This window comes from Pelophylax lessonae (genome assembly GCF_965119305.1).
Source record: "Pelophylax lessonae genome assembly, chromosome: 6".
In the NCBI taxonomy this organism is placed as follows: domain Eukaryota; kingdom Metazoa; phylum Chordata; class Amphibia; order Anura; family Ranidae; genus Pelophylax; species Pelophylax lessonae.
Genome location: NC_138773.1, coordinates 203,852,640 through 203,878,960, shown reverse-complemented (window position 1 = coordinate 203,878,960; position 26,321 = coordinate 203,852,640). Strand labels below are relative to the sequence as shown.

Below are 26,321 nucleotides of genomic sequence, written 5' to 3'. Positions count from 1 at the left end.
GACTACCGCATTTATGGAATTAAGCTGTGGAAAAGACCCTAAAGTGCATCTGAAACCCAAACTTACCTCCACTGGGGAAGCCCTATATATATGTTTGCTCTGAGATATGTTGCAGAAGTTCCTATTTCCATCTGGATAAGTACAGCAACCTAACAATTTAAGGAGTATAAAAAGTCCAATAATAACATTATTTAAATATGTTATCTTTACAGAAGCTTGAAAAAGTATTCATACCTCTTAAAATTTCCCACATTTTGTCATGTTACAACCAAAAACGTAAATGTATTTTATTGGGATTTTATGTGATAGATGAAAACAAAGAGGCACATCATTGTGAATTAGAAGGAAAATGATAAATGCTTTTCAAAATTTTTTACAAATAAATATCTGAAAAGTAGGGCATGCATTTGTATTCTTCCCCCCTGATTCAATACTTAAGTCAAATACTGTAGAATCACCTTTCACTGCAATTACAGCTACAAGTCTTTTTAGGTATGTCTCTACCAGCTTTGCACATCTAGAGAGTGAAATTTTTGCCCATTCTTCTTTGCAAAATAGCTCAAGCTCTCTCATGTTGGATGTAGAGCGTCTGTGAACAGCAATTTTCAAGTCTTGCCATAGATTCTCAATTGGATTTAGGTCTGGACTTTTACTGGGCCATTCTAACACATGAATATTCTTTGATCTATATCATTCCATTGTAGCTCTGCCTATATCTTTACGGCCATTGTCCTGCTGAAAGGTGAACCTCCGCCCCAGTCTCAAGTCTTTTGCAGACTCCATCAGGTTTTCTTCTAAAATTGCCCTGTATTTGGCTCCATCCATCTTCCCATCAACTCTAACCAGCTTCACTGTCCGTGCTGAAGAAAAGCATCCCCACAACATGATGCTGCCACCTCCATGTTTCACGGTGGGGATGGTGTGTTCAGGGTAATGTACAGTGTTAGTTTTCCACCACACATAGCGTTTTGCTTTGAGGCCAAAAAGTTTAATTTTGGTTTCATCTGACTAGAGCACCTTCTTCCACCTTCTTCCACATATTAAAAGTGTCCCCCACATGGCTTCTTGCAAACTGCAAATGGGATTTCTTATGGCTTTTTCTTCAACAATAGCTTTCTTCTTGTCATTGTCCATAAATAGCCAGATTTTTGGAGTGCACGACTAATAGTTTTCCTGTGGACAGATTCTCCCACCTGAGCTGTAAATCTCTGCAGCTCCTCCAGAGTTACCATGATTGCGTCTCTAATTAATGCTCTCCTTGCCCAGCGTGTCAGTTTTGGTGGACGGCCTTTGCAGTTGTGCCATACTCTTTCCATTTTCTGGTGATTGAACAATGCTTTGTGAGATGTTCAAAGCTTTGGATATTTTTTTATAACCTAATCCTGCTTTAAACTTCTCCACAACTTTACCCCTGACCTGTCTGGTGTGTTCCATGGCCTTCAAAATGCTGCTCGTTTACTAAGGTTCTCTAACACACCTCTGAGGACTTCACAGAACAGCTGTATTTATACTGAGTTTAAATTACACACAGACGGACTCTTTTTACTAATTAGGTGACTTCTGAAGGCAATTGGCACCACTAGATTTCAGTTAGGGGTATCAGAGTACAGTAAAGGGGGCTGAATACAAATGCACGCCACAGTTTTTAGATATTTCTGGGTAAAAAATTTTGAAAACCATTTATCATTTTCCTTTCACTTTTATGTGCCACATTGTGTTAGTCTATCATATAAAATCCCAATAAAATGCATTTATGTTTTTGGTTGTAACATGACAATACGTGGAAAATGTCAAGTGTTCTAAATACTTTTTAAGGCACTGTAACTTACTTTCAATAAATGTAATAGAATACAAGACAATTTAAAAGTTCATAAAATATCTGTCCTTTTTTTTTTTTTTTTTAATTGTTTCACAGATTTCTGCAATAGGCAGGTTTTTTCATAGACCTAATTTTTTTGTTATAGGCAGCCTTTTAAAGCCCATGGTGCTGGCAAAAATCCTTTTCACCTAACTAAATGTAGTCCTATTACGCTTTGCCACTAGATGTCATTACCAGCCTATTGTAACTTTACCTTGCACGATCAGGACATTTATAGGTCTCAAACTCGTACTAGAAAAGGTAACCATATAAAATGATATCATGTTTGTTTATTCCCAAAATGAAATGAAGACATTAAAAAAGAGCAGAAGAGTTACAATTAACATAATTGATCTGTGATACTATTTTTTTTAACTGAAGTTCACAACTGTAAAAATGCAAACAAATATGCATAATTGCATATGCTACACATAGGTAGAGATGATACAAAATATTGTTTAAAAATAGAAAAATCCATCTGTATTACAACTAACATGTAGTATTTTGCTGTAGTGTCACAATATTCCTTTAATAATTCCTTATACCCTCTACTTATAAATACCCATAAGTATTTTTTATACAACTTTTGCTGTACATTTGCCACATTTGCCAAATATATTAGGGTGAAAAAACACTCATGAACAATAGTAAACAACTGTTGTCCAATGAGAAAAAGTGCCTCATTGGCCTCATATTTACTGGATACCTTTTAATGTAACATAAAACAGGCTTAAATGGAGAATCATTGTATTTAAAAAATAAAAACTGAATAATTTCCTATGAAATTATTCTAATATAACAAAAATGATTTGTACTAATGCTAAATATGTTTCTTTTTCAGTGATGTCACAGGGACAGAACCTTTTTCCAAAATGAATTTTTATGCTACCAAGATCCATCTAACTTTTTAGCAAAAGACTAAGAAGAGAGAAGATTGGAGCAATTGCTTTCTAGGCAGCAATCCTGGTATAAGTAGTAGCTTTTGGATACTGTGGGATGTGTTTTGTTGAAGCAGCAATATTAAACTAAGGTGTCTGTTTATGAAACTGAGATGAGCCATATATATATATACACACACACACACACACACACACACATATATATCTATACAGTATAATTCAGTGGTTTCTATTGCACACATATTAGAGGAAAAATGGGTCCCAGTGCACAGCAAAGCATGTAGTACATATAGTCTAAAAAAGAGAGTGACACTCATGGGAGAGAGGAGAGATGCACAGTGAAGATTTATTTTGATGAGGGAAAACGAGCTTGTGCCTAGTTGAAACATCAAAACGTTGAAATGTAACTTCACTGTGCATTTACGTCTCAAGACTCGTAAGTGTCGCTCTGTGTCCATTCATATTTGAAGCATAGTAAACCAGGGATTTAAACCGCTATACAGAACTATTCTTGTCCAGTCATTCTGTTCACCTGAGGCTGCAGAGAAGGAGATTGAGGGCCATGTCCTACATTTTCTTTCTCTGTCTCAAAGATGAAAAACCAGAGGTTTGTTTAGACCACTGATATTTCATCAAACCCCCCCACAATGGAACACCTAAAAAAAAAATGTAAAAATAATAAAAAACTAAATTGTAAAAAAGTAAATAAATGAAATGGTAAACATAATGAAAAATAATGTAACAAAAATAAAAAAACTGCTGACACTAGTGATGGAACTACCAGGGTCACAAAGGTCACACTTGGGAATGAGCCCTGGAACACAGGAGTCAGAGGAAAGGGCCCTGGGCTTGAACGAAAGGATCCCTGAAGGTTCTAGTTACGCCTCTACTCTAAGGGTAACCAAAATTGCCACTGAGAACACTGGCTTCAGTTTGGCAGCACTCTACAAAATAAGGACCACCCTCAAGAAATGGGAAAGGACCCAGAGTGGAGAGCACCAAACAAATGTCCAAGAGTCCAAGGTAATTTAGTAATAAAATTAATTCATAGCAGAATTGAGCAAATGCACTTCAGGGGCTCAACACACTTCCCCTTTATCATGGCTTAACAATTCTGACCTAAATTGACTCTAGGGAGCAGATACTAAATAAAACTGCACTGTGATTTACTGTTTGGAAAGTTTCAGGAATGCTGGTTAGGCTATGGTTAGTAAATGCAGAAAAGGAGCTGTGTTTAACAACTCTGGCATAACCTGCCTTCCAGAAACTTTCCGAAGAGTAAATAACAGTACGCAGTTTTTGGTATCTGCTCACCTGAGTCCATTTAGGCATAGTCAGAGTTCTTAAATGCTATTGAAGGGGGCTCCAAAATGCATTGGCTCTATTCTGCTACTATAATAAGATTTGAAGTGATATTTGAGGATGGCAGCATTTCACTATCTTATAGTTGGGGAGGAAGTTATACCTGCAGTGCAAAAATCTCCCTGCCCCTATTCATCCATTTTGTGGATATGTGCTTTCTTCATCTCTCTTGCTACATCTTGATCATAACCTGACCAGACATCAGATCATTAGTCATCAGGGGAAAAAGGAAAAGCCCTGTTCTTTAACAATGATGGCGTCATCAACGGCACAAAGCAGAACAAGGCATGGCAAACAAAGGATGAAGAAAAGATCAGCTTCAGGACCAGCTGTAGTATACTGCTGACTCTTTAACCTCTGCTTGTCTTTTTTGGTCACAGCCTCCACAACGCAAGTCCTCTTTAAAAGACACAATCTCTGTAGTGTGCTTATATATTTGTTTAAAGTAGAACTAAAGGCAACACTTTTTTCATTACGGATAGAGTATGGGTCCCATTGCGGAGTCTTCCCTTTACTTCCTGTAACCCATAGTCAAAACAGGAAGTGAGAGAAAATCCCTCCAAAGTGAGGAAATCCCTGGCTGTCACCAGAGTCACCAGAACTAGTTTCCCCATTGAAAGATTCCCCTATTTTACTGTTCCGGGGGGAAAGAAAAAATTGAATTTTTTTAACTTTCACTTTTATTAATATGGGTAAACATTACAAATAGAGACAATGAATCATCCAAAAGAGAGCACAGACAGCAAAAAAACAAACAAACATTTAATTATAATTTAAATTGAGATTGTTGCTGCTACTGGAACCTGCAAAGGAAATATAGGTCGGTTCCTCTTTTTTGAACTGGATAGACAAAATAAATAAATAGCCAAAATTCAGTTTAAATAAGTTCTCCTCAAATATTATATATAATATTTTAATATTATTATTATTATATATAATACATAGAGGTATAAGCTGAACATTTCAGTGACCAAGGTAGATTAACCACTTGCCGTCTGAGTACCGTAGTACTACTGCGGCAAAGTGGCTCGTTATCGTCTGACGACGTAGTACTACGTGGTCAGACACTCCCTTTTCTCGGCGGCACACGCGCGCCGCCGGAGGCTCGCCCCCGCTGTATTCAGTCACAGCGGGAGTCGGGCCAGGGGAGGAGCAGCAGCGATCGCCGCCGCTCTTCCCCGATCGTCGGGGATCTAGTGTGGAGATCCGCCTGCTTGTGTAAACACAAGCGGGCGGATCTCCCAAGTGACAGGCAGGGTCAGATTGCAGGGTTCAGCATAGCTGAACCCTGGATCTGTCCTTGTGTCACTCAGTCACCTCCCCCCACACACGTCAGTAAGCACCAGGCATACATTAACCCCTCCCTCTCCAATAAAATTAACCCCTTGCCTGCCAGTGTCATTTTTACAGTAACAGTGCATATATATAGCACTGATTACTGCAGTAATGTCACTGGTATCCCCAAAAGTGTCAAAAATGTCAGTCAAGGGTCTGATCTGTCCGCCGCAATGTCGCAGTCCCGCAAAAAAAATCGCAGATCGCCGCCATTACGCGTTAAAAAAAAAAAAACACCAAAAATGACAGAAATCTTTCCCTTTGTTAGTAAACGCAATAACTTTTGCGCAAACCAATCAAAATAGGCTTATTGTGAATTTTTTTACCAAACATAGGTAGCAGAAAACAAATTGGCCAAAAATTTAAAAAAATTTTGATTTTTACATTTTTTTGGGGGGAATTTCATATAAAAAAATGTGAAAAATATTGCTGTTTTTTCAAAATTTACGCTCTTTTTTTGTTTATAGCACAAAAAGTAAAAATTGCACAGGTGATCAAATATCACCAAAAGAAAGCTCTGTTTGTGGGAATAAAAGGACGTAAATTTCGTTTGGGTATGGCGTTGCACGACCGCGCAAATTTCAGTTAAAGTCACACAGCGCCGAATCGCAAAAAGTGGCCCAGACGTAAGACAGCAAAATGCTCCGGTGGTAAAGTGGTTAAGGAAAATGTCACAACCCAACAGCATAACCAGTAGACTGGGTAATGTATTACTTCAAGATCCAGCAAACTACTAGGTATAAATGTGCAGCAGTCAGGCATTGCATTTTTATATTCTGCAGTGTTAAGACATAAGCTGTCCCATCTCAGGTCCAGAGCTGTATATTATATGTATATATATATATATATATATATATACGCTGCATATATATATATATATATATATATATATATATATACAATTTTTTTAAGATTGAGAAGATTAAGAAATTACATTTGTGCCTTTTGCCATCCCATTTCTGTGCTGTACACACCCTATCTAAAAAAATTAAAAAACTCTTTTGCATTTGATATGTATATACACTATTATATATACAGTACTCAGGGCTTTTTTTTCAGCTGGAACTTGGTGGAACTCAGTTTCACCACCTCAGGCTCTCGCTGCTCACCACTTTAACTTGTAAACACAACTTCTGTATTTACCAGTGGCAGCTTATTTTCGCATAATTTTCTTATCATATTTAACTGTATCCATCCATCACTACAATAGAACCTCCTTTGTAGGCAGGCTTGATAATAATATCCTGCCTAGCCGACAAAGAGGCAAGTGCTGCAATTTTTTATCACAATTCAAATTGTTAGGTGTATGATCCATCAATGTATGATTTCTAAAAATAGCTTGATATCCTGATCAACCCTCTTTATGTATAGCTTTACCATAGGCGAAGAAGTGAGAGGGGTATATTATACTATATACCTATATTACCAAAAGTATTGGGATGCCTGCCTTTACGCCTACATGAACTTTAATGGCATTCCAGCCTTGCTTTGTGCACTGGTCCAAATCATTTGGTGGAGGGGGATTATGATGTGGGGTTGTTTTTCAGGGGTTGGGCTTGGCCCCTCAGTTCCAGTGAAGGGAACTCTTAAGGCATCAGCATTCCAAGAAATTTTGGACAATTTCATTCTCTGAACTTTGTGGGAAAAGTTTGAGGATGACCCCTACCTGTTCCAATATGACTGCACACCAGTGCACAAAGAAAGGTCCATAAAGACATACAGTAGATGAGCGAGTTTGGAGTGGAGGAACTTGACTGGCCTGCACAAAGTCCTGAACTCAACCCGATAGAACATCTTTGGGATGAATAGGAGACTGTGAGCCAGGTTTTCTCTCCAACATCAGTGCCTTACCTCACAAATGCACTTCTCTCTCACTTAGGTGTCTGTATTGAATGTAAACAATTGTGTATAGTGAAATGCCTATTTCACCTTATGATGCATACCTTATGTATATATATATATATATATATATATATATATATATATATATATATATATGTTACTGCTCTGATTTACTATACTACCTTACTCAAAATGGCTGCTAGATCACCCTTCCCTTCATGGAATCCAAGATGGTGCCCCAGAGAGAGACTGCACCCAAAATAAGAGGCTGCCATATCCTGGACGAAAATCATAGATACATCCAAACATCCAATCATGAACTTATACATGTTATAAATGAGTATTTCCTGAAATTAATTTCTTGATGCTTTATAAACTTAAAAGAGAAACCAAATAAAGCAGAACTAAGTGTGTCGGCGTATGATTCCTGTGTGCACACACCGATTCTGAAATTAGGCCAGGAGCAGATATAATCCCGGACTGTTTTGGTCTCGATCCAAAACATTTGGCACCCCAGATGGGACCTTGGGTTCTGTCCAACGGTAGCCGATAAAGAGGAAGCTGAGAGAAATCAACACAGACAAGGGGCAGAGACTGATCACCTCTGAATATACGGTAAGACATATTTTAAAATCTTACCTGTATACCCTGTCTCTGTGATTGGTTATCTCTGTGGTGTCCGCATCAGCTGCTTGCGGTCAGCAAAGACAGGTAACGTAACTTGCCCAAGGTCTATTAACAAGGAACCTGTATAATTTATATCTGCTGCCTGTTTTATGTTATATGTGTGCTGGCTTGTGGTAGGGTGATGAGACGGTCAGAAGGGAAATACTGTCACAGATTAAATAAACTCCCCTCGGAGCCATGTGTTAGTGATGTGTTTGCAAGAATGCTCGGGGGAGGAATCCTTCTCGTATAGGCCACATTAGTGCAGGCAGGTGTTGCTGAATGTAGAGGAGAGGAGGGAAAATGCTTTTGACGCTGGGATCCTGCGACAGGGTTCATTCTGACGGTTTAGCCTCCCAGTATGAGTCAGTAATGTCATGTGTGTCATGTCTTGAGTTTCTATGTGTTCTGTTATTTAGAGGCCCTTACTGGCAGAGGTATTAGTGTCCAAGTGTATTGCCCAATTAGGTTTGCTGCAGGTAAATGATAAGTGCAATTGGGACACGTACATGGAACCTGAAATTATATATTGAATTTAAGCTATCCTGCTAGACAGATCTGCATTACATGCCTTGCTTCCTGTTTTCTGTGTGACAAGCGCTGCAGTCACACATACAAAATTCCTCCGCAGCTGCCTGCCCCCACTTCTCCCTTACTCTAACTTCCTCTTTTTCCTGTGTAGTGTGACATACTCGTATATATATATCCACGAAGCTAACAAGACTCAGGCTGGTGGGTGTGGGACTAAGAGTCCCATCATTCACACACATATACAATTATCTCTGTAAAATTCAATTGTTTTGACATTTATTGATATTGAGCGTAGTAGTAGGGGATAAAAACACTGTTTTATCAGGAAAAACATTTGCCTGTAGTTCCCTATGCGCAGGGGAGTCTTGGTGCAAAGTTTTGAAAATTGGCTACTTGCCGGGGGGGGGGGGTTTCATATGTAAATATCCTTGTTCCTATGATAGTTATAGAATACATTTTTGGACATTAAGGGTTACAGTAATTAACGTGACCATTGAACCCTATTGACACTGAGCCAAAAGTTTTAAAATAGATTAACTTTTTATCTGATTTTAGCATTTAGGTGGTATTTTAGGGGCACCCTCCCTAACCAAAGGGGAACCTCTGGTAAGGTTTTTGTAAAATTGCCACAAAGCCAAAGGTTTCAGATTAAGTTAACCCTTTATCTAACCATAGCATTCAAGTGATATTTTAAGGGCATCCTCTATTGAAGAAGGGGAACCTCTGGTCAGAGTTTTGAAAATTGCACATTGCCAAAAGAGGAAAATCAGAATCAATCAGGAGGGACTATAAAATCGTTTACAAATTTATTGCCCGGATAGCTCAGCTGTGATGTCTAGTTCTGATTGTGTGTGTGGTCTTTTGTTTGCTATACATCAAAGAGGGTGGGGATTTGTGAAAGTTAAGGAAGACGGCTATTTGAAGGATCAGTTGGGCCACAAGCCGCTCCTCCCCAGCACTCCTGAAGAGCTGGTCTTACGATGTGGTAAGACCAGCTCTGAGGAAGGGGGTCTGACCCCCGAAACGCGTTAGCGGTCCTGACTGAAGGACTTGTTCCAGTTCACACATGGTGGATTCTTGTAACATGTTTTTATCTCTGCGTCTGTGAGTATGCATTTGGCATTTTTTTAATTAAACAATTTGCAACATTGACCACGGGTAATGCACTAGGTGTTTGCGCCTCCTCTTCTTTTCTTTTCTATGTACCCGTTTTGGAGTTCCCTGCCTGAGGAGAGCAGCACGCCAGTCTTCCCATTCGGAGTGAGCGCTGGGCTGAATTTTTGTACTTTGGTTAAACCACAATATCCAACCTGTTAGGCGTGCATTTAAAAAAGAAAAAGAAAAATTTCCTTCATATTTAACTTTGACATACAGTGTTTAGACAGACACTGCTTTTCTAACCTGCTCTTCAAAAAGCACCAATGTAAGGGAAAAATAATTATTTTTTAATATTTAGGGAAAAAATTTTTTTTTCAGTTTTTCATTCAAACGTTTTTTTTTTTTTTTTATTCAATAGCAGAATAGAACAACAACAGTATCCAACCTGCTAGGCGTGCGGTGTGTAGCGGGCTAGCAGCCATTTCATGCAAGCTCAGTGCATATATGTCTGCTTAATCTGCATTTAAAAAAGAAAAAAACTTTTTTCCTTCAAATTTTACTGTGACTTTCAGCGTTTAGACACTGCATTTCAAATCTGCTATTCAACAAGCACCAATTAAGGGGAAAATTATTTTTCAGATTTTCATTCATACGTTACAGTGCAGCTTCCAAAGCCAACAGAATATTAGCATGCATAAAGAAAGGGATGTATTCCAGAGATAAGACTATAATCCTTCCACTTTATAAAACTCTGGTCCGACCGCATCTGGAGTATTCTGTCCAGTTCTGGTCGCCAGTCCTCAGGAGGGATGTGTTGGAGCTGGAGAAAGTCCAGAGAAGGGCAACTAAACTGATTAGGGGGTTGGAGGACCTTACCTATGAAGAGCGGCTGCAATCGCTCGATTTATTTTCCCTGGAGAAAAGACGTCTGAGAGGGGACATGATAGCAATTTATAAATATCTTAATGGGGATCTCAGCTTAGAAGAAAAGCTGTTCATTCGAAGGAATTGCATGAGGACTCGAGGACATACAATGCGATTAGAGGAGAAGCGTTTTAACCTCAGGCAACATGGGGGGTTCTTTACTGTTAGGGCTACAAGATTGTGGAATTGTCTACCACAAGAGGTGGTTTCTGCGGGTAGTATGGTGACTTTCAAAAGACTCTTAGACTTACATCTCAAGGATCAGGAGATTGAGGGCTATGTTAGATGATTACAGTCACACACACCTACACAGGTTGAACTGGATGGACTATTGTCTTTATTCAACCTCGCCTACTATGTAACTATGTAACTATGTAACACCCATTGCATACTGTTGTTGTATTTTGCTTTGCAATAAAAACCCATTTAGGGGATAAAAAGCTAATTGAGGCCCTGTCTGCATATGGTACAGTGAGATACACCCATTGCATACTGTTCTATTCCGCTTTGCAATAAAAACCCATTTAGGGGATAAAAAGTAAATTGCGGCCCTGTCTGTGTATGATACAGTGAGATACACCCATTGCATACTGTTCTATTCCACTTTGCAATAAAAACACATTTAGGGGATAAAAAGTTAATTGCGGCCCTGTCTGCATATGTTACAATGAGATACACCCATTGCATACTGTTGTATTCCGCTTTGCAATAAAAACCCATTTAGGGGATAAAAAGTAAATTGCGGCCCTGTCTGCGTATGGTACAGTGAGATACACCCATTGCGTACTGTTCTATTCCACTTTGCAATAAAAACCCATTTAGGGAATAAAAAGGAAAATTGCGGCCTAGTCTGTATCTGTACGTGTGAGATAAACCCCTTGTATACTGTTGTTCTATTCAGCTATTCAATAAACACCCATTTAGGGAAAAAATATTAAATTGCGGCCTAGTCTGCATATGTTGATAAAAGAAAAGGAATTGGCAGCACTCCAGGTTGAGTCAAAATCCAGGTTTATTGACTGGACATCCAAATATGACATTCGTGACAAGGTAGACGCGTTTCACACACTGACTGTGTGCTTAATCATTACGCATTAGTCTGCATATGTTACAGCGCAACAAGGCACACAGGTCTCGCATGGAGGGCCAGTTACTGGTGGTGAAGTGGTGCTGTTCCGCAGAGCGACTCATGTGTGCGTGCTGCAGCTGAAACTCCACTATGGCCTGCTGCTGCTCGCACAGTCTGGCCAGCATGTGCAAGGTGGAGGTGGAGGTAGTGGTGTTGCTGGCAGATCCTCTGTTTACGGGATGGCAGGTGCCGGTCTCACTACAGAGGTGGATGAAGAGGTCGAGACTGTAGCAGAAGAGGAAGCAGGAGGAGCCAGAGACCTTTCTTGGTTTTTGAGGTGTCTACTCCACTGCAGCTCGTGCTTTGCACTTAGATGCCTGGTCTTGCAGGTTGTGCTCAGGTTAAGAAGGTTTATGCCTCGCTTCAGGCCCTGATTGCACAGCGTGCAAACCACTCGTCTCCTGTCATCATCACATTGTCTGAAGAACTGCCACACTAGAAAACTCCTTTGAGCTGGCTTTGGTGTGCTTGGTCCCTTGCTGCATTGGGCAGTAGCAGGCGTAGTGTCTAGGGCAAGGCCATTCCGCTTTTGCACACTGCTCCCTCTTCTGCTGTGCTGGTGGCTCTGTGCGACCACCGCCTCTTCCTCCAAACTACTCAGGTCACCTGCATGACGTTCATTCCATGTGGGGTCGAGGACCTCATCGTCCTCCGCATCATCTTCCACCCAGTCTTCACCCCTGCAACCCTTGTCGGTCTCCACAATTCGGAATTCCGCAACAGTTGGCACCTGTGTTTCCTCATCATCCGAGATGTGCTGCGATTGGTCCTCCCATGTACTCATCTTGAGACATAAGTGGTTGGGCATTGGTTGCACTTAATCTCTTCCACTTCTGGGGCAGGGCTAGGTGGATGGTCATGGGAAACCATGCTAACAGAGTCATCAAAAAGAAGAAGAGACTGCTGCATGACTTGGGGTTAGACTGCTTGGCTGATTTGCAAGGGGTGAGGTGAAAGATTGATGGACATCGGCTGCAGGTGCCAACTCTGACCTTTCAGCAGAAGACTGGGTGGGAGACAATGTGAAGGAACTGAAGGCACTGTCAGTAACCCAATCGACTATCGCCTGTACTTGTTCTGGCCTCAACATTTGTAGAGGCGCATTAGGCCTTGCCAAATACTGCTGTAAGGTTCTGTCACCTACTCGCAGCTGAGAAAGGTGTTCCACTTGTGCGTGTAGCTGGCACAGATCGACCACGTCCTCTCCTTGCAACAGGAGCTCCACCAGCAGCACCATGACCCAGCACTAACATGATGGAGCAGTATGTGTGCACACGCCTAGACATACTGAATGACGGGTATGCCCCTTCAACTTCTTGGTCTCATGGCCTGAGCTTGCCCATTAGGCTTTGGAGGTGCTGGCCTGCCCTGCAGCCAGTGTATTATCTGAACGGGTATTTAGCATGGCTGGGGGCGTTATCACAAGCGCAGCCACCTGTCCAGAGCCAATGTGGACAAGCTCACGTTCATTAAAATGAACCAGGCATGGATCCCACAGGACTTGTCCTTACCTTGTGCAGAATAGACATGTATACTGGCCTTACCCAGCCATTGCTGTATTTGATCTTTGTAACTCTTTTGGGGTGTACCCTAATTGAAAAAGAAATAAAATTAAAAACAAAAACCAGTGTTGGCTACCTCGTCCTCCTCCACCGCCGCTTCCACCTACATCTCCACATCCACTGCCACCTCAACCCCTTACTCCATATGGGCCTCGTCCTCCTCCTCCACTGTCGCTTCCACCTACACCGCCATATCCACTGCCACCTCAACCTCCTACTCCATATGGGCCTTGTCCTCCTCCTACATCATTCAAGATGATTATTTTTTTATTTTTCAGTTTTTTATGTTATTTTAATTTATTTCCCTATCCACATTTGTTTGCAGAGCACTTGCCATGCTCTTAAGATGAGTTTGCTGCCATTTGCAGCCCTCTAGCCCTTTCCATGTTTGTTTTAGAGCCATTTTAGTGCTCAAAAGTTCGGGTCTCCATTGACTTTAATGGGGTTTGGGATCAGGGTAAAGTTCGGGTTATGTCCGGTTCACGAACCCGGACTTTTTTTTCAAGTTCGGCCGGACCTGCCGAACCCGGACATCCAGGTTTTCGCTCAACTCTACTTTCAAGCTATTTGTCTTGGAGAGAGAGAGAGACATGCCACAAGAGTACTGGTTCAGGCCCATGGCAACAGGCTCAGACCGATTGGGTACTATTCTTGCTGCTTGGACCCCGTGGCTAGGGGTGGCCCTTCCTGTTTAAGCTGTTTTGGACAAGACTTCAGACCTCGTTTTAGCACACCCGCTTCTTCTGGCACCGCAAGACATTGCTGTCATCCCAGATCAGGTGCAACCCAGAGACCTGTCGCAAGCAAGACGTCTCAGACTTCAATGTGCTCATCCCGGACAATGTTACCCTCCAAAGGTGTCTCACTCCGACCTCAACCCGACCACACTTCTGCCGTTTTTCGAGGGGGGACAAGAAGGAAAAGAAGGAGAAGGACAAGAAGGAGAAGGTAAGGAAGACCCCTATAATACTCCAGATATGCAGACAAAGGAGGCAAGTACCACACAGGTGGCTAGAGGGTTCCTGACAGTGGCCGGAACACCCATGAAACATGGCCCAGCCATCAAGGATTTAATGGATGCACTATTCCTGCCTGAACAAGTGGCTGTCTTGAAGGTTAAAGCACATGGCAGACTGAATTCTCAAGAAGCCAGAGGGAACCACTTGGTGGATATAGCGGCTAAGCAAGCAGCAACAAACCAACGAAAAATGGCCGAAGTGGCTGAAGAGGAGAGTGAATTCCCAGTGCAGATGCCTTCGGCAGTGCATGTGCCATCTGACAGGCTATACCTAGCCTCTATGCAAGGGGCGGCTCACACAGATGAAAGGGAAAACCCGTTTACCAAAATATATGTATTCAGCAGTCGTCCAATGGGCGCATGGACCTGCACATCTCTCTAAGAGCTTAATGAATTTACTGATCAGCAAATATTACTGGGCCCCAGGAATAACCACCTTAACCAGAAATTACTGCGCCTCATGTGCAGTATTTCCAAAATGCAATGCGGTGAGGACAGAAAAGACACCACAGAAACATTTGGCGAAACCCCTATATCCGTTCCAGAGGATACAAATTGATCATATACAGATGCCAAAAAGCGGTGGTAGACATGTCCGGTTGGCCAAAAGCCTACACCGTTACAAACATGACAGCCAAGAAAACAGACTCGGGAACCCACAGAAGACAAGATTCTGCCGGCAGCACAATTATTGTGCTGTATATCCTTTTCCTTAAAAGTCTGATAAAAGCTCAGCAGGTGATAATCATCAAAACAGGTACGCAACAGGCGGCCAATGTATCAATACATTTTGGTACAATTCATCCAGCACACAAGTGGTTGCATTTACAAACCCTTCACCCCTCTATAGTCACCAGCCCTATTCATAATTTCACAGTTCTATAGGGTTATAGGGATAGGTAGCACCTGACTGCCCTCTCCAAGCTGTATCGAGGGGGGTAGTGAGCTAGTTACCGCTCTTCTCTATATACGGCCTCCAAAAAAGTTCCGGAGGAGTATGGGCCAAGTGAGTAGGTGCTTTAGTAGTAATAGGGACAGATTGAAATAGACATTTCAAGGGGGGAATCTGTAATGGATGTAATCAATTGTATATAGTGAAATGCCTATTTCACCTTATGATGCATGCCTTATATATATATATATATATATATATATATATATATATATATATATATATATATATATATATATATATATATATGTTACTGCTCTGATTTACTATACTACCTTACTCAAAATGGCTGCTAGATCACCCCTCCCTTCATGGAATCCAAGATGGCGCCCCAGAGAGAGACTGCACCCAAAATAAGAGGCTGTCATATCCTGGAAGAAAGTCATAGACACATAGGTAGTGGTACATCCATTACAGATCCAGTCATGAACTTATACGTGTTATAAATGAGTATTTCCTGGAATTAATTTTGTGATGCTTTATAAACTTAAAAGAGAAACCAAATAAAGCAGAAATATTCTGACAAGTATGATTCCTGTGTGCACACACCGATTCTGAAATTAGGCCAGGGGCAGATATAATCCCGGACTGTTTTGGTCCCGGATTTTTAGCACTGATTACTATATTAGTGTCACTGGTCCCCTTAAAAGTGTCAAAAGTGTCAGTGAGGTGTCTGATCTGTCCGCCGCAATGTCGCAGTTCTGCCAAAAATTCGCTGATCGCCGCCATTACGAGTAAAAAAAAATAAAAAAAAGTTTGGATACTCGATAACTGTTGCGCAAACCAATCAATATACACTTATTGGGATTTTACTTTTTACCAAAAATATGGCAGAATACATATTTGCCTAAATTGATGAAAAAGAATTCGATTTTTAAATTTTTTTTTATAATAAGGCTGTTATCTGTAGGTAAAATAAATTTCTCCTAAACCTGCATGGTTTAGGAGATATTCGCCCTATATGCACCCGCTGATACCAGCGGCGCATGCGCTCTGAAGGCTCTGAAGCTACTTGCCGGAAAGTGAACTCCCGCGCGCATGCGCAGGGGTGACGTTATCGCGGCTCCAGCCACTCACAGTGCTGGAGCTGCTGACCCTGGAAGAAACACTGTGGGAAGATGTCAGCTGCCTGCAGGGTTTTTTTTTTTGTTTTTTGTTTTTTGAGGATACAACTGCTTTAAGAAATAAAAACCCATCTTAAGTAAAGCATTTTTTAGTTTGGATTAGAATGGGGAATATTAAGAACCTCTATTGCTTTTTATTGCTTTGTGTGTCCTAGTTTGGGAAACTTCTCCTCATTTCTTGTCTATTTTACAGATCTCAGGCAGTACAAAAAAAAAAGTCCACATCTATTTAAAAGTTTAACTGGAAGTGAAAGGAAATACCCCCAGTGAGGACAAATATATAACTATGCCAAAAATGTTCTAGTAGATTGTGGAAAGATTGTATTGATATCTATGTCTGCCATAGAGGAGATGCACCTTCACCTTTCATCCAAGTTAGGGGTGTCAAAGAAAATAGGAAATACTGTAAGAACACCATTTAAACCATGAAAATAGCCTCAGCAGGGACAAATACAGAATTTAAATTGGTTTTGAAGTCTAAATATTTTTTGCCTTAATCCATTCCGTGCATTAGGTTAAAAATGGTTTGGTATCAGTATTTCTCCCCCCCGGCTTATAATTACTTGAGCCCTCACTCGATCCGGTGCTGTGCCCTTCTGGCTCTCCCAGCTCTCACAGGCTCTTCAGATGCAGCGGGTGCCATTGGCCCCTGCTGCTGTCAGACAAATCCTGTAATGAGGGAGCAGGGGGCGGGGTCAAGCCATGCTGTCTGTGTCTATGGGCACAGGCAGCGCTGCTCTGAAGTGGCTTCCTATGGTGCCACACCAAGAAGAGAAGGAGCCAGGAGCTCCTGTGAGGGACCCGAGAAGGGGAGGATTAGGGCGGCTCTGTGCCATACCATGGCACAGAGCAGGTAAAAATATGCTTGTTATTTAAAAAAAAATTTTTTGACTTTACAATTACTTTAAAACTTAGCAGAATTTTAATCTTTTCTTGCTCTCTTTGAAACTGAACACTATTCTCAAGCATTACATAACGCATTTTTACTGGTGAGCTGTCATAAACAGCCTTATCTTCTGCTTATGACAAATCATTGTGCACAAAAGACTACAAGAGATATCTCAGCCATTGCTCTTCATATGATTGCATATTTACACGTAGAGTATCCTAAATGTAATTCTGTATATAAAACAGCAGTTGCTTACCTGGCACTACTCTGACCAGACAAAAACAGCCAGGTTAGGAGATCACTAGAGGTGAAACATGTACAAGTTTGTAGAGTAATGGAGATCACACGACCAGCTCATTGTGTAATACAAACAATGGCACACGACCTTTAAAATCATGCATGGAAAACCCAAACTATAGTATGTGGTCTCTGCCAGCTATTTCTATTTGTTCCTATTGTCTTTTTTTTTTGTTTTTTGCATCATAAGACTTGTATCATATAACTGCATAGAAAAAATATGTAAATATCTATCAGAAGTCACTAAAACTGCTCATTCAATGTCAGTAGTATTGTTGTGAAAAGAATATTGTAGATGTACATACATTTCCAAGCACAAAGCAGAACTATCAGCTCCTGTCTCTCTGTTAACTGGTCTAGGTTGTATAGTCTGTGCAATGTATATAAAGAGAAGTCACTGCTCTTAGATGTTCTTCAATGGTGACAGCTCACTGCCGCAGGTTCAAGGAAATTCAAGTCAAGCAAGGTAACGGGATGTAAATGTTTTGCTTTATTGAAGAGTAAAATATTCAAATCAAACATAATTTAGGCATCTAATAAATCTGGAATCTGGATATTGGTTGATTGCCTTCTTTCATGTTATAGCTTATTATGTGAACGAAATGTGGTGAAAATTGGCTTAGATTTATGAAAAATTGCAATATAGAGAGTTCAAATTTCAAAAAATTACCTGTGAGCAAGTAGACTGTCCGCCACCATGAAAAGGGAAAAGTCTCATGTGGACACTTTCTGGTGATACAGCTACTGTGCACAATATTCATCCTTCTAATGCCAGCTATGGTAGCTTGATAGGTTGATGTCCATTAGTTTAGATATTATGGTCATTAAGTTCTAAGGTTCCTAAATGCTAATTCTACGAACCAATATCTAGAAATTCAGCTCTAAGTCTTAATAACACCACAGAATTCCGCTGCACGGTCCCCTCCATGTTACAACCTAGAGGTGTCAGAACCTGTGAAGATTTCTATTGTAACTAGACAGGAAACTCTTGTACTGACGTAGGGTGTATCTAAACCCAAGAACAAAACTGTAATGCCAGTGCTGGCTGCATTTGTTTTTTTTATTTCAGACTTTTTAACCTTTATTTTCACCTGGTGATCTTGCTAGTAACATACTTTCTGTCCTTATTTTTACATACTGTACGATAACTGTTTAGGAGCCACTTTGTCACTCTAGGCTGTGCATTCCTAATTTGGATTATGAAACACCCTTCTCCTTATCTCACAAACATATGGGAGCAGTGTTTTGTAGTCTACAAAGGTAAACTATGCAGACTGAAAACACTGCCTAGAGAAGTGATGGCGAACCTTGGCACCCCAGATGTTTTGGAACTACATTTTCCATGATGCTCATGCACTCTGCAGTGTAGTTGAGCATCATGGGAAATGTAGTTCCAAAACATCCGGGGTGCCAAGGTTCGCCATCACTGGCCTAGAGTTTCAGTTCAGAACAGACAAAGAGCACAGAAAGTTATAAGCTTACTGAATTTTTTGGCAGGATCAACAAGTATTGTTTTTACCTATCAAACAGATATAACAAAGCACTATCAAATTTAACAAACCAAAAGGGAGAAAATAAGAGAAGTTCATTGTATGGTTTTACATAAATGTAAAAGCAAAACACTGTAATGCTATTATTCTGCTTGAATCACAAATGTATTACTACTACCTACTTTTTTCTTACCTTGCACATATGTTCTTTATGATAATGTTGATTTTTTTTGTTTTATCTATTACAGATGCAGATATTCTTCTATGAATACGAGAACTTCCAAGGCCAATATTATGAGTGTACTAATGACTGTCCTAATTTCAGCTCTTATTTGAGTCGATGCAACTCTATTCGAGTTGTACAAGGAAGTTGGATCATTTATGAGCAGACAAATTACAAGGGCTACCAGTACTTTTTAAATCGAGGAGACTATCCAAGTTTCTCACATTGGATGGGATTCAATGATTCTATTAAATCCTGCTTTGCAATTCCACAAGTAAGTCTCATCTTTCTTTATAGGAGTTTAGTTAGTATAGTGTACCGAATACCTTGTTAGGCATTAATAATTTGATGCATATATAATGCGATCCAGTGCTGAAGCCACAATATGGCCACTTAGTAGAGCTGAACAGCATGCATATTTCCTTTGATACTCAGCGCAATCTGGAGGCTACAATGTCGTATTTTCCTCTTCCGCACATTAGATCTGCAGGGGATATAGCCTAAGAACATTCAATGTTGTCCCATTTTCACAGAATTAATTTACATGCAGTTTTGATGAATGAGCATCTATACAAAATTTTTTATAAATACATCCCTAAGGTTAAAGTAGAACTAATCCCTCCTATCATTTTTAGCCAAGGAAGCTGCCATCTTGGCCACTGTTTGATCTTTAACTGCCGTGATGCTGCACCAGCCAGTTAAACGTTTGACAGTTTGGTTGAGAGCACAACCAATGTAACTGTTTTTTTGAAACTGTTAAATTGATGGGTTTAGTTCTGCTTTTAAAATGACTTAGATGTAAGCAGTTACATCTGGGCATTGCAGAAAGATCTCAAAATATCAAAATGTACCAAACTAACCAATTTGATTTGATTTTGCTAATCATTTAAAAAAAAAAAAATCTTCATTGCTATAGCCCTATTAAATAGACCAATATGTTTTTATTTATTTATGTTGTAGATGTAAAAATGTATTTATTTTTAGCTGAATTATTCTTATTATGTTTTCTACTATTACAGTATAAAGGATCTTACAGGCTGAGGCTCTATGACAGAAATAATTTTGGAGGTAAAATGTTGGAGGCCACGGATGACTGTTCTTCTGTGTTTGATCGTTTTAATCATCATGACATTCAGTCCTGCAATGTCTTTGATGGCTATTGGATTTTCTATGAGCTTCCCAACTACAGAGGGCGCCAGTACTACCTAAGACCAGGAGAGTACAGAAGATTTACTGACTGGGGTGCTCAGAATGCCAGGGTTGGCTCCTTCAAGCGCATTACTGATTTTTTTTAAGTTCATGAAATAAAAAGGTATTAAAACATGTCTGGTCTTTTCCCTGGATTCTAACTGAAAAATATAAAATGCAATTAAAATGTAAAAAAAGCATAGACAAATGGCATTCAAATCAAACCCTTACAAAGTCCAAAAAGGTGTCTAATTAACACATGTGTTAAAGGTTAAATATAGTGTAATGGTATGGGTAAGTGGCGCTCCTCTATAAGATATTTACAAATGTAGTGTATATAATGTATTTTCAGCCCAAATGTAAGTGATAACATATGCAAAATATACAATATATAAATATATATAATAAAATTATAAAATTTCAAATTATAAATACAAGTGCTAGTGTCCACTCATGATGTAAAAAATCATATGAGCCAATAAAGTGACATGCGCAACAATAAACTTAGAGCCGTTTGAACTAATGTCAATTAGTGCAATAAAAGTGCAGAGTGCATGAATGCTGCAATATTAAAAAACATATCACATAGTGCAAAGAAAATAAATAGAATTGAATCAAGTGGGTGATAAAAATATTTTAAATCCGGAACATGTGCTGGTGATAAAATAGTATGGTGAAACCAGTCTATATATAAAGCACTTCAAAGTGCTGCCATGCAGGTGCAATCCGTGTAATCCGTGAAATCCCAAGTGAAATACAGGGTGTATTTATTAAAGTATTAGTACTTTTGCTGTGCTCGGTGCTGTGTGTCGTGCCCCTATAGAAACGCACTCACCGCAATGCTCTTCCCAAAAAGGGGCGTCAAGCCTGCACAGCAAAATGGATGGTCCTGTAGGTCCCTCTGGGTTCGTAATGTCCCGCCAGATGTTAGGAGATGTGTGCCCTCAGAACCTCGGGGTGATCATCAAATGGCCACAAACACAGAAGGTAGACATTCCATAGTGTAGTATGTTTAAGCGTTTTATTGCAAAATTATAAATATCCACTCACATTTAAGTTTCCAATCACACACAGCAAAAATCTCAGCAGATGAGTGGGGTCAAGTAAGTTTAAGGCTTTGGAGATGTGGAGGGGATGATCATATAAAATGTACAATTATCCTTTAAGTACTAAAACTGAGCACAACTAAAATTGATTACTCATTTAAAGTCAACATGTAGATTTAAACGGTACTCCCATATGTTTGTAACTGTTAACTTTGATTTATTTCACTCTGGGACAGAAAAACCTAATAATCAGAATTCACACTGGTAAATCATTTTGATTAGTTCTATTCACAGCCTCATAGTAGACATGGGATGGCAGTTATAAGATCTAAATCTTTATGTGAAACAATTGTTGCATGAAGATGTAATATCCATCAGGTTTTGGAGCCAGTAATCTACAATTGTTAGTTGTCGGCAAGGCAAAAAATAAAAAAATAAATGTGTAAAAAAATTCTATCCCTTATTTTTATCCTGCCTCTTTTGCTAATTCTTAACCCTGGATTGAATTTCAGCATGATTACTGCTAAAAAGAGTATGCATTTGCATTATCATGCTATGGACATGTGCAAATGTAATTTAGAAAAAAAAAGGCACTGAAGCTGGAAAATGTTTCTTCAATAGACACACACAATGTACAGATACATTTTAAGTGTTTAGCAAGATGGTATATCATGATTGGCTGGTTGGGCCATGGTTTGTTAATAGCCAATAATCGATCAGACTTGTGGGAGGTGGACCAGGGCCACGGCTGCAGGGGCCTGGACCAGTTATCGAAATCTTCCTCTTTTCTGTGCGACTGATCTCCCACAGCCTCTACTCTAAGGCATTAAAGTCAATAGTCACAACTCTGTGTTTATAATGAGTATAATGAGGGCCCAACATTCAGACATCAGTGAGAAGAATCTCCTAAATTATAGATCCTTGCTTATTTGCATAAATAGACACTGTTTATCAGAGCAGTATAAACATTCTCACAGTGTTCTTAAGATATTTCATCCTATGCTCCCTCTGCAAGGGCAACATGAGTTATGAGACTATTCCCTTGTAACGGTGGTCAAGGAGGGTTGCCAACCAATAATGATGCTTCTCCTTGATGCCATGAATTCTCGGGTCCTTCCGCAGGCTTTAAAGAATAAGGGAGTCCATGCACAGGAAGTTTGCGGTGGCATGAGAAGCAGGGTCCTCGAGGTCACTGAGGATTACAGTATCTGGAGCTGCTTCTTCCCAGCCATGTACTATTCCAAAGGTTTCCTGGGAACTAAGAATATTTCTTTCTCTGCTTCAATGCCTCCAAAACTGCCAGAATCCTCCTCCTTCTCCTCCCTCTCCTCTTCTGGCCTGCCTTAAAAGATCTTGCAACCCTGGGTACCTGTTTAAGAAACACTGCACCACCAAATTAAGGACATGTGCCAGGCATGGTACATGTGTCAACTTTCCCTTTCGAAGAGTGAACAGAAAGTTAATGTCATTATCGCACGCCACCATTCCTGGCTCAAGCTGCTGTTGCATAAACCACCGCTGGACCTGCCTCTGCAGAGCTGAAAGAATCTCTGCTCCAGTGTGGCTACTGTCCCCTAGACAGACCAGCTGAAGCACTGCATGTCATCTTTTAGCCTGACCTGTTGAATAAGACAGTTCAGCAGAGGAGGGTATGGAGGAGGAGGAGGGGGCAGAGCTCATAGATCTCACACCATCACCACCAGCTGTATGGAGACATGGTGACAAAACAAGCTCAAGCACTGAGCCCTGTCCTGCATCTTTCCTAGTTGCAAGCAGAGTTATCCAGTGTGCTGTAAACAAAATATATCATCCCTGACCATGCTTGCTGGACCACGTGTCAACAGTAATGTGGACCTTCCTGCTGACTGCCTTGCTCAATAATGCCAAAACACTGCCTTCTATGTAATGATTTAGAGCTGGAATGGCCTTACATTCAAAGAAATAGCAACTGGGGACCTGCCATTGAGGTACAGGGCATTCTGCAAATTCATAGAAGAGGGCAGAATCCACCAGATTGAAAGGGAGGAGTTGTAAAGCCAGCAATTTGGACAAGCTGAAAATTAGACATGTGGGTGGCAGAGAGTGTATTTTTTTTTCAATCCAGCAGCTGGGGCAGATACATTTGCATGCTATACTTTACAGCCGGTGGTGTGTTGCTGGCAGACATGTTGCAAGGACCTATTACACCTTTTGCTTTACCATCATCCCTGTCAGGGGAGGCTGCTGAGAGGTCAAAAGATTAAGCAGGGGTAGACATGAAGGGTGAAGAGGAGAAGAATTGTGTCCCTTTTGTGTGGCTTTTAGGTGCTCTTGTCAACAAGCTGAGTGGTGGGAAGTTAAATGCCTTGTCAATCATGTGGTACCCAAATAGTTGATGTTTTTTCCACGCTTGATCTGCTTGCAGCAGAGATTGCAAATTGCAACAGTGTGATTAGCTGCACATAAAAAAGGCCCACAAGCTGAGCTGTGGGAAGTGGCCTGGGAGATAACAGCTCCACAATCTGATGAAATAGGGTGGCTGCTTTCTACTCTTCCATGATGACTGCTTTTGGAGGACATCCTGCCTCTTTGGGGTTGTGCATCAGTCGCATCAGTGACCTCATCATCATCATCATCCCCTCCATCCTCATCATCACTGGTGCCAACTTGACAATATGCTTAGGCTAGGGGAACATGTCTGTCAATATGTTGTTTTTCAGTGTTCTCCCCTCTCTGTAGGCTCTTGTTTCTCCCTTCCACTACCTCAGAACCAACATCAGAATCAAGTAATTCTGTGCATCCTCAATAAGCAAGTGACTGATGCTGTGTTCAAATAATTCAGCTGACTCCTCCATGCATAACGATGGAGCTATAGCAGGAGTAGCTGTGGACAAGGAGGCAGAATAAGCCACTCTGGCAGCTGCAGTGGAGTGTACACTAGTGTCAGCTTAGGTCAAAGAGGAAGATGCCATAGGAACGTCTGCCCTTCCTTGTTGGCCTACAAGACATGATGGGGGGAGGGGGGCTTATTACCCAAACTTAATAGAAACTGGGAAATGCATGATTGGATGCACTTTATGAAAAGAAAAGTGAAGTTTGGTGCACTTTAAATTGAGGAATGCCACTGACAGAAATGTAAAAACTATACAAAATATAAAATACACCAGCATTGCAGTCAGAAAAACTGCAGCTGACAATTTTAAAAGGGCGCAGACAGTGGACAAAGAAAAAATGGGTATACAGCACTAAATGTTATATAATGCTGTGTTAAACACTGCACTACACTAACACACTATACTGACACACTATACTCACGCTATACTGACACACTACACTATACTCACACTATACTGACACTTCATAGACACTATACTGAAACACTATACTGACACACTATACTCACACACTATACTTACACTATACTCATACTACCCTAACACTCTACACTCTGAGTCTGAATAACACCCTAACACTCTGAATAACACACCAGACCAGCCGATAAAGGAAAGAGAAGGCGCCAATAGTGTAAAAAACTTCCAACAGATTTATTCACATAAGGTAGTGTACTTACAAACAAAGAAGAAAAATTAGCGAAGGATGTAGAGCCGCCCCGGCCCTGGCGGCTCTACATCCTTCGCTAATTTTTCTTCTTTGTTTGTAAGTACACTACCTTATGTGAATAAATCTGTTGGAAGTTTTTTACACTATTGGCGCCTTCTCTTTCCTTTATCGGCTGGTCTGGCGTTGCAACCCTGAGAAACACAGTGGCTCAGCTTGTGGCATAGGGGGTCTGAGAGGCCACCTAGGCACATTAAGCGGTACATCGTGGTACTTATCAGTGATCTGCCCGGATTGTCATTGGGACCTTGAAGTTACCTCTCCATTGGGAAAATATACCAAGTGTTATCGAGCATTTTTCTTGTGGTCTGGTAAGAGGCTTTATGCGCTCTTGGGTGGCTTGCTGATATTGGTGCATGTGGATTCAATGTTCTGCTGGCTTTTCATTTCCATCTGGTAAGAGGCCTTATGTCTGGTGGTGGTTCACCTTTTCTATACTTGGATAGAACACATCTATAAAGATCTATCTGGTAAGAGGCTCTACGTCTGGTGGCGGTCCTTTCTTTTGATTTGATTACATGCCTTTTCACTAGTCATTTTGGTAAGCGGCTGCACAATTGGTGAAGGATTCACAGTATTTGTAGTCCTACACAGTTATAATATTGACAATTTTGTACGGTATCACGCTATGGATTATTATTTTTCCTTCACATGATACACGACCACAACATTGGGAGTTCCTTGCGCTAGAATTCCATTGGATCACCTGGGCTCGTGAACTCATCTCATCACATGAATTCTGCAATTTAAAATTGCCGTTCTGGTAAGCACAATTCCTACGGGATCTTTTGGAAGCAGCACAAGATTTCATACATCACCAGTCACTTTATGTTATTTGGGACTTTACACAGTTGGACATTCATTTGTTTATTTTTCAATTTAGCGCGACTTATACAATATATGTATATACCATATCTGGCTGATGCCCCTGGAAGCTGAAAAACACTGATTTAGACCCTGCTTCTTATGTGCTCTTCACTTGCTTCTGAAACCCATGCTGAGTGGCCAGCGGATGCATTCTGAACACAGAAGGTTGGCCACTCAGCTCGGGTGCCACTCACAGAAAGCTTTACATTTTCTAAATTAATGTAAAGTGTTCTCAGAATGGCCAAGGTGAAAAGTGTGACATGACTGCCCCACCTCTCCACCTTGTCCAATCTGAAAATGTTTTGCTCATTCAAAATATGCAAAACATTCTCTAAATTGTGTCCATGCCGAGTGGCCGACCTCAGCGAAGGACTCTGAAGCAAATTGGGATCACTGGAGTAGATGTGTCTACTCCAGAGATCTT

General features: G+C 40.6%; 2 protein-coding genes across 2 annotated transcripts in view; one reads left to right on the top strand and one right to left on the bottom strand.

The window, feature by feature from the left end:
* LOC309558932 (uncharacterized protein) overlaps positions 1–26,321 on the bottom strand; it is a 754,545-nt gene that overhangs the window by 441,042 nt on the left and 287,182 nt on the right. The window lies entirely within an intron of this gene.
* On the top strand, positions 19,225–20,494 carry LOC309557712 (gamma-crystallin M2-like; the record flags this gene model as incomplete). Its single annotated transcript, XM_082260489.1, has 2 exons — positions 19,225–19,473; positions 20,219–20,494. 2 exons carry the CDS (start codon positions 19,225–19,227, stop codon positions 20,492–20,494), a joined length of 525 nt encoding a protein of 174 aa, XP_082116615.1.